We start from the raw sequence: 8,681 nt of genomic DNA on the forward strand, positions 1-8,681 counted from the left end.
CGGCTCATTCGCTAATATTTGATGAGCTCCACCCGACGTGGGCACTTATTTGCAACTTGTTCCTGAATCACCAACGCTTCAATAGAGCTACTGACCGTCAGCACGGTCTACCTGGCAGAAACATCAAAATGGAATCCAGCTTATACAACCGGCACCAAATTGAACTGAACAATCCTGCATACATTTGTAGAGGCTGGCGGTTGGCCGCGAGGCTTCAGTCGTAATAGGTTTCCAGCTTGTAAGTACCTTCCTTACCTAGGTAGGTACCTACTAAGGCATGCTGGTAAATGCCGGCACTTGTACGGAGTAAAGTACCGTCGATTTCCTCTATCATCAGAATCACAACTTGGAAAGCCCATCTCTGTGTACAAAGGCAGGTGCGTGCTAAAGGAAAGGCGTTTATAATCAATGATGAAAATAAAGTTATGATACGAACGCAAAGATAAACAAACAAGTCATCAGACACGCCAAATTACGTCGCAGTCCTCTATAATGTATCCTGTGTGTGAGATTAATACCGGTGGTATGACAAAGTTCTAGACCGACAGATCGACAACCGTCTGGCCTTACCGCTCAAGTCCCTCAAAGCTTCCAAGACAACCTATTGCAATGATCCATGCAAGTAACGATTCTCATCATCCACTTACTGTACTGTACAGAGGCAAAACCTACCTACCTACCTGCTCAATGACTCTTTTGACCGACACTTTGAAAGATGCTAGTACACTTCTAGTCCAACACCAGAGGAGCAGTTACGGAAACCACTTGCATGGTTTCCAGATGACAAGCGAGTCAGTTTATCACCAACATATCACTCAAACTACCTAGCAAGCACCCTTTACGTCAAAGCGTGTCACATGCTGCCCGACAAAGCTGATCTCTCTTATCTACCCTGCACGTTCAGACAGAACGAAACCAAGCCCGGCGACATTATAATTGGATTTACTCCCAGGACCCTGATCGTCTAACCCCCTGCCCTAACTAAAACCCTCAATATCAGAGTTACAAAGTCCCACCTACCGTGTAAGGACAGCATCAAATGCTTTGCTTTATTTTATATACATAGGCTGGAAGCTGGACTTTCAAGGTGCACCATTCCACGATATCTTTTTATACATCTACACAACTTCCATATCAAGCTGTATTATTATATTCTACTCTTGCACTTTACTATCCACAATGTTTTCTTTCGACCAGGCCTCTTTGCCCCAAATCACAACACGCAAAGCCCTCATCGGAGTGGATTTCCAAGAGGACTTCATATCCAAGGATGGTGCTCTACCTGTCCACGAACCAGAGGGCTTTGTCGAGCGTACTGTCAAACTTTCAGAGGCATTCCGAAATGTAGGTGATGTTGTCTGGGTCCAGTCTCAGTTTAGCGAGACGCGACATGCACCAGAGGAAGATATTGTTATCACCGACAAGGCGCCTATATCAGTACAAGATTCTTCAAAGGGTCGCCCAAGTCCTCCAGATAAGATAATCGAGGCTGGTGGCCCGCCAGACAAGGAGGCTTTCCTCAGTCACGAGGATGCTGTATGCGTTGAAACCGATACGCCTGGCTTCCAGATCGCCTCCGTCATTCAAGACTCAATGCATAAGACAGACGCAAAGGTTTCCAAATCTCACTACTCGGCTTTTCGTTCAACTCATCTGTTGCGCGTTTTGCGAGCCAAGATGGTCATGGAGCTTTTCATCTGCGGGTCATTGGCCAATGTTGGTGTGTATGCGACAGCCCTGGACGCTGCCGGACATGGCATGGCCATCACCATTGTTAATGACTGCTGTGGTTACCGCACCGAGTCAAGGAAGAGCGAAGCAATAGCCTCTCTGATAGAACTCACCGGGTGTGAGATCGCTTCATACGATGAGGTGATGGAGGTAATACAGCCCAAGCCGAAGTCTCCCAAGTCACGGAGGGCCCAACCACCCACCTCACCACAAGACTTAAAACAGCCGCAGACCGCCAAGTCAGGTTCCAAAGAAGTAAAAGGCCGCGAGAAGAGCACTACTCCAGATTTCGTCAAAGACATGACAAGCCTTCGGCTAGCTTCAGATTCACCAAGCCCTGCACACTCATCGCCTCAGACCCCACCAAAGGTCTCGTCAACAGATGCAGTTGGAGGCCATGACGCAACCGAGTTGCCAAAGACCGAAGAACCCCACGATGTGAACCAACCTACGACGGGTGGAGAGCCCGACATTGCACATATCACGGATTCATCAACCAAAAGTAAGATTGTGGATGTAGTAGAAGACAAGGCGCATCAAGCATCCCCACTACAAAGTACTGAAGAAGCATCTACCATTGATTCAGACTGTTCAAAGAGTTCTGCCAAAGATAAAGATGAGCATATCCAGTCATCAGTCTCAGTAAACAAAACACAGAGCGAAACAAAACTCATTCAAACAACCCCCACCCTGAACGACAAGCAACTCGAACAAAAGACCAAAGAGTCAAAAACTTCCAAGGACAAGAGAACAGTGGCACCACATGACGATAACTTTGGAAAGAGAGGGCTTTGCGAAGGAGATACTGATATTATCGAAAATGCTCTCCCTGATTCCCTAGTCGACGGCATATTCGATAAGCTACGTGAGGAGGTCCAGTGGCAGCATATGTCCCACCAAGGCGGACAAGTCCCACGACTTGTCGCAGTGCAGGGCGTAGTTGGTCCAGACGGGAGCATCCCAGTTTATCGACACCCTTCTGATGAATCGCCACCACTGCTCCCGTTTTCCCCGACCGTTCAGGCCATCAGGGCCGAAACAGAGAAGCACCTGGGTCACCCCCTGAACCACGTACTCATTCAGTACTACCGAGATGGTACCGACTACATCTCCGAACACAGCGATAAAACCTTGGATATCGTCAAAGGATCTTATATCGCTAACATGAGCCTGGGTGCTGAACGAATTTTCACGTTCAGGACGAAGAGGAAAGACAAGGACGCTAGTCAAGATGGAGCCTCATCACCAGCAGACTCGAAGAGGACGATTCAGCGCGCCAAACTCCCACACAACTCACTATGTCGGTTAGGCCTACGTAGCAATATGAAGTGGTTGCACGCTATTCGCCAGGATAAACGACCCAGAAAAGAAAAATCCGAGGCGGAACTTGCTTTCGAGGGGGGGCGAATATCGCTAACCTTTCGACATATTGGTACCTTCTTGAACCGGGAGGAGACTTTTATCTGGGGCCAAGGGGCCAAAGCCAAGACCCGCGACGAGTCTCATCCCGTCATCAACGGCCAATCTTCCGAAGCTATCGAGATGCTGAAGGCTTTCGGAACAGAAAATCATGCATCAGAATTTGACTGGGATGCGTATTATGGGAAAGGATTTGACGTGCTGCATATGAGCAACGCGCCTCGTTTCTTTGCTTGCCGCGACCCAATTGCCAACATGCGCATTGCTTTGATGTTGGCCGAGTTTGGCGTAAATCATGCAAAAGGAAGCATAACAACAGGATCCGAGCCGCTGAGCTCCGATAACCTTGTTGTTAAGTTTGCGGACAAGGATAAGTCCGTCGTGCAAGGTGATCTTGCTGTCATGTTGTATCTGGACGCTCGCTATGGCATCAGTAACCCTGGCAGTGCTTTGCAAGCTCCGGCGGTACTTGCAACCCGACTCACTCGTTTCCAGCGTGCCATGGCCTTTTTGGATACTTGGCGAAACTTGCCCAAGGTCGGCGACAATGGCACACGAGATATCAGGTCTCTTAAACAAGAACTTGAAGACTGGAACAGTTTCGCAGAAGGGGACGCGCAACCCTTTATTGCTGGCACGGAGATGTCGCTGCCTGACTTCGCAATCTGGCCAGTTCTTTACAGTATGGTGGAAGAAGTAGGCCTGAAAACCTTTGATGGTTTGGAAAGCCTCAGGGTGTATTTCGAAAAGATAGGGGAAAGGCCGGGTACGAAAAAAGTACTTGGCAGAGGCTAAGGGATATATAGGTGTACCTTGTGATCAGCCAAAACTTGCATAGGTATGCAGTGATGGTTTAGGTGTAACATAATTAATTCTTAGCGCTGTAACAATACTTCGGAATTGCTGTCAAATCATCGATTCGCAGAATAGATACAGTCAGATTAATTTCCATGTCCTACTTGGTGTTTCAAGCCGAGTCTCACCTAGGCGTTAAGTCGTGTTGTATTAGTATAATGCATGTGTAATGAATGGTCCGATGGAGTTAGGAATAGAACGGCTATGCATTATGTACCTGTCGAGCTAAGGCTGCATGTTTTGTGCCAACCCAAGATAACGTGCAACCCGTCTTATTGTTCCTTTACCACGAGCAGAGAGGGATTTAGTGTATCAATTCAAAAGCTCTCAACTAAGCGATTCGCCAGTGGAATGTTATTGCGATGTGCTCCACGGTACAGGGTATGTGCCTACCCAATCCTCGACCTCACTTCGCAGCTGAACAATTTCAGATTGTGTCTCGCCATCGCCGAGATGCTCTAGGAAAACCTTTATTTTACCAGGAGTCTTATCACCTTTCTCCTCCGCCGCCTTCCGGGCAGCCTTGTCAATGCGAGAAGCGATGGTGACAGCGCGATCAACAACGTCAGCGACGCGGATGAAGTCATCCTCATTAAAGCCGCGAGTGGTCATGGCAGGTGTACCCATGCGAAGTCCACCAGGAACCAAAGCAGAACGGTCCCCAGGGACTGTGTTTTTGTTGGCTGCGACACCAACTAGTTCGAGCACGCGTTCTACCCGGCTACCATCGATGCCGTGCGGTTTTAGGTCGGCTAGGACCAAGTGATTGTCTGTCCCCCCGCTAACAAGCTTGTAACCCAAGCCGCCTTTGCCCTTAGGCTCACTCAATCGTTTCGCGAACGCTTTCGCATTCTTTAATACTTGAGACTGATATGCGTGGAACTCAGGAGTTTGAGCCTGTTTTAGAGCCACGGCGAGGGCTGTGATGGTGTGATTATGGGGGCCGCCTTGGTGACCGGGGAAGACCGAATTGTTGATTGAACCTTCAAGGTCATAGAGGATATCCTCCTTAGTTTTCGGGTGCTGTCTTCGAGTGCCCTTCCTGTAAAAGATCATGGCACCACGGGGTCCCCGTAAGCTTTTATGGCTGGTAGTAGTTACAATATCTGCGTGTGCGAACGGTCCAGGTATGACCTTGGCTGCAATTAGACCAGATATATGAGCGATATCGGCAAGAAGGTAGGCGTTAACCTTGTCACAGATCTCTCGCATGCGCTGGTAGTCAATAAGTCGACTATATGCGCTTGCACCAGCAACGATAATTTTTGGTCTGTACACGCTTGCCATCTCCTCCAGTTTGTCATAATCAATGTATCCAGTCGTCTCATTTAACCGATATGGTAGAGTTTCGAAGTACTTTGAAATGGCAGAGATCTTCTTGGTCGGTGTTTGGTAACCGTGTGATAGATGGCCACCATGTGGTAGGTCCAGACCCATTAGCCGATCGTGTGTGTTGAGTAAAGCGGAATAAACGTAGAGATTGGCGGGTGCGCCAGACAGAGCTTAACAAGATAATCAGCATCAAAGCGGCGGGTATAGAGTAGTTCGAATGATGTCTGTATTGACCAACCTTGAACGTTCACCCCCCATTGCTTCGGATCGAGGCCAAATGATTCCAGAGCGCGTTGTTGGCAAAGTCTTTCGGACTGATCAATGAATTCGTTTCCGCCGTAGTATCGGGCACCTGGATACCCTTCCGAGTATTTATCTGTGACGCCTATTGTTAGCACTTCCTGTGGCCGGTCTTGAACCAAGGCTCACTTTGCATCACACTGCCTAGAGCATCGAGCACAGCTTGTGACGTGAAGTTCTCGGAAGGGATCAGATTTATGAAGTGTTTCTGTCGATTCTTTTCCTACTCAGCCGATAAGTAAACGAGCAAATGCACAGAGGCCCCTATTCAGCGAGGCAACCAACCTTCTCGATAATGTCAAAGACGGCGGGGTCAGCTTTGTTCAGGTGAGCCGATAGGGCCTGCTGTAGGGGAAATGAAATTCGTTAGTTGCCAGAGTTATCCTAAAGATACAATTGAACAAGAGCGCACCTGCTGCTGATCCTCAACGGCTAGCGAAGAAGCTGGGCGAATGCATGTCGCTGATATGGCGACTGGCTTCGCAATACTACGCAAGACACGGGAGATGCCTCTCACGCCTGTGAGGGACATGGCGAGGCGTAGAGCTGGTGGATGAGTGCAGAAATCGGGCAATAAGAGTACGATTGACAGAAGCAAGAAAGTGGCTGTCCTAGTATTAGGTATTCACAGAAAATCATACAACTTCGCGATGTGGTTGTGATTGTCTAACGGCGCAATCGCTCAGAACGTCATCGACTGAGACGATGGACTTATTTAGTGCAGAAAGCGTGGACGTGGGCATGGGCGAGGTGGAGGAGGTGGAGGTGGAGGAAGCCCGGGCAGGACCGAGACTCGAATGTTAAGCATGGATCTCATGTTGCACTGGTCTAAACGAAAAGCAGCCAACCTCAACTGGTACGTCGAAAGAATACCTTGCTTGGTGGGCCACAAATACCGTGCAGTAGGTAGGCAATAAACATCGCCTGGCGTACTTTCTGCAGTTAATCTTATTTATTTTTTTGGTATACGATCGCAAGATTGCTTTCGCACTTTTCAGTTTTATCAAAGGTTATTCACAATACTTTATCTGTCCGCGCAAATTGAAGAATTGTGTACGGTTGCAGTTAATCTTATCAAAATTCACTGAAAAAACATAGGCACCTAGCGAATTGCTCTATGTCTTGAAGCTACAGGCAGTATATATTTTCCATTGAATATTCATCACCGCTGCGGCTTGTATCATATTGTGGGCTGGGACTACTCTGAAGCTGTTGCGTCCAGCGCATCATTTGTAGGTAGTTGGCGGGGGCTGCTGTTTGCGTAACAGCTCCAATGGGATTAGCAATACCTACCTACCTACTAAGGTACCTATGTAGGCACCCCCCCGCCTGAAACGCCTACCTGTGGACGTGAGTTTCTCTATAACGAGTGACCGATCTAATCTTTGTGATATCCATCAACAATTAGCCACATGAACTTTGCGGCGATCAACAATGAACCCCAGGTGAGTCTGAGGGTGTGATGTGACTGGGACCTATCCTTGAACTTCAGAAAGTCACTACATACTAACAAGGTACTGATGGAGCCAATACGACAGTCTGAGACAATATTCTACTGACCCCATGCATCTTGTTCAGTTGTTTCTCGCTTTCATTCAAACTAGGCAGTCAAGATCTCACGAACTTATTTGTTTGTCTCTTGTTGCCACCCTTATCTTTCAGATACTGGTCAACATCCATGTTCACAGTTGATCACTTTGTATTTTTAACTTGACCAATCGTGAGATGCCTGCTATGTGATTTCTCGCTTTTGAAACAGATTGCATGTGCTGGTTCATGACGCTTCTGACAGTCAAGAATTGCAAAGATGCGGCTCAAAGGTGGGTCTTGATCATTTTCGCCATTCGAGTTAGCGGTATAGATCAAACATCACATAAGATCGAAGATAGAGATCGACGTAAACATCATTTTCATCACTGGTGGAAGGCGTTTGTTGTGATGGTGAGCAAAGCAAGTGCTCACGACAAGATCGTAAATGGGAAAACATCCAAGCATCCGAGCATCATCGATTCCATTTTCAATGCTACATGCCTGAACCCCGCCGGTACAAGTGTAGAAACCAGAAGGGCATAAAAAAAGACCCAACCCGTAGACTCCGTATGCAGCCTCCTCTTAAGACCGAAATGTTGTCGTTGTCCACTAGGCTTACATTTATTCCTCGGCAAGGAGGGCATTTCGCTTCGCCGCCGCACGCTCCTGCTTGCGCTCACGGGCAGCCTTGTTCTTCGCACGCTTGGCATCCATCTCCTCCTGAAGGGCAGTCTCGCGGGCCTTCTCAGCCTTGGCACGGTGAATCTGTAAATCTCCATGTCAGTAGTCATCCCCTGGCGTGGCCCTAATGATGGGGCAGCATGATGGATAAGACGTACGTGCTCTACGAGGGCACGCTTGTGCTTGAAGGCGTTACCCTTGCTGCTGTGGTACAGCTCGTGGTAGAGGTGCTTGTCGATCTTTCCGCTGGCACGGTACTTGACCAAAAGACGGCGGAGGACTCGGAGGCGGCGCATCCAGAGGACCTGGCTGGGCATACGGGCATCGGCGGTACCCTTACGCTTACCGTATCCACGGTGTCGGCCCTCTCGTCGGGCGAGGTTCAGCTCGCGGGCGCGCGATCGCGAGTGCTGGGTGACGGGCTTTCGGATGATGAGGCCATCGGAGATGAGCTTTCGGATGGTCTGACGAGAGTTGGCGTTGGAGATCTCGCTCTGCTCGTTGGGGTCGAGCCAGATCTTGCGCTTGCCACAGCCGATGACCGATGAGGCCAGGCGCTTCTGAGTTCGCAGGTTGACCCTGTAGTCGAGAAAAGAAAATTATCGATTAGCCACCAGTCCCCTCTTGATAATATGATAACCGTGTTCAAGATTTTCCCGAGCACCGAGTCCGTGACGACGCCATCAAGAGCATTTGTTTCCAGCTCGTACTGTCTCCAAAGCTCCTCCTGCATCGCCTTCTCGAGTGTCGTGATCGATTCGATATACTTACATCTTGATTGTCGTTAGTGGTGACGGCCGGGTCCTCGATGGATGTTGGATGAAGACTGAGAG

General features: G+C 48.8%; 4 protein-coding genes across 4 annotated transcripts; 2 read left to right on the top strand and 2 right to left on the bottom strand.

Annotated features, from left to right (window-relative positions):
* Nucleotides 1-1,179: 1,179 nt before the first annotated feature.
* Nucleotides 1,180-3,945, top strand: FPOAC1_002947 (uncharacterized protein; the record flags this gene model as incomplete). The annotated part of the gene is made up of 1 exon (XM_044847519.1): nt 1,180-3,945. One exon carries the CDS (start codon nt 1,180-1,182, stop codon nt 3,943-3,945), a length of 2,766 nt encoding a protein of 921 aa, XP_044713435.1.
* Nucleotides 3,946-4,359: 414 nt separating this feature from the next.
* Nucleotides 4,360-6,169, bottom strand: CBS2_1 (Cytochrome B translational activator protein cbs2; the record flags this gene model as incomplete). Its single annotated transcript, XM_044847520.1, has 5 exons — nt 4,360-5,507; nt 5,576-5,722; nt 5,767-5,860; nt 5,923-5,982; nt 6,050-6,169. The coding sequence occupies 5 exons, from the start codon at nt 6,167-6,169 to the stop codon at nt 4,360-4,362; spliced, it is 1,569 nt and encodes a 522-aa protein (XP_044713436.1).
* Nucleotides 6,170-7,049: 880 nt separating this feature from the next.
* On the top strand, nt 7,050-7,710 carry FPOAC1_002949 (uncharacterized protein; the record flags this gene model as incomplete). The annotated part of the gene is made up of 2 exons (XM_044847521.1): nt 7,050-7,082; nt 7,435-7,710. The coding sequence occupies 2 exons, from the start codon at nt 7,050-7,052 to the stop codon at nt 7,708-7,710; spliced, it is 309 nt and encodes a 102-aa protein (XP_044713437.1).
* A 78-nt stretch (nt 7,711-7,788) lies between these two features.
* RPL19A (60S ribosomal protein L19A) lies at nt 7,789-8,581 on the bottom strand (the record flags this gene model as incomplete). Its single annotated transcript, XM_044847522.1, has 3 exons — nt 7,789-7,932; nt 8,007-8,427; nt 8,559-8,581. The coding sequence occupies 3 exons, from the start codon at nt 8,579-8,581 to the stop codon at nt 7,789-7,791; spliced, it is 588 nt and encodes a 195-aa protein (XP_044713438.1).
* Nucleotides 8,582-8,681: the final 100 nt, after the last annotated feature.

The sequence above is a fragment of the Fusarium poae genome, chromosome 1 (genome assembly GCF_019609905.1).
Source record: "Fusarium poae strain DAOMC 252244 chromosome 1, whole genome shotgun sequence".
NCBI classification, from domain to species: Eukaryota; Fungi; Ascomycota; class Sordariomycetes; order Hypocreales; family Nectriaceae; genus Fusarium; species Fusarium poae.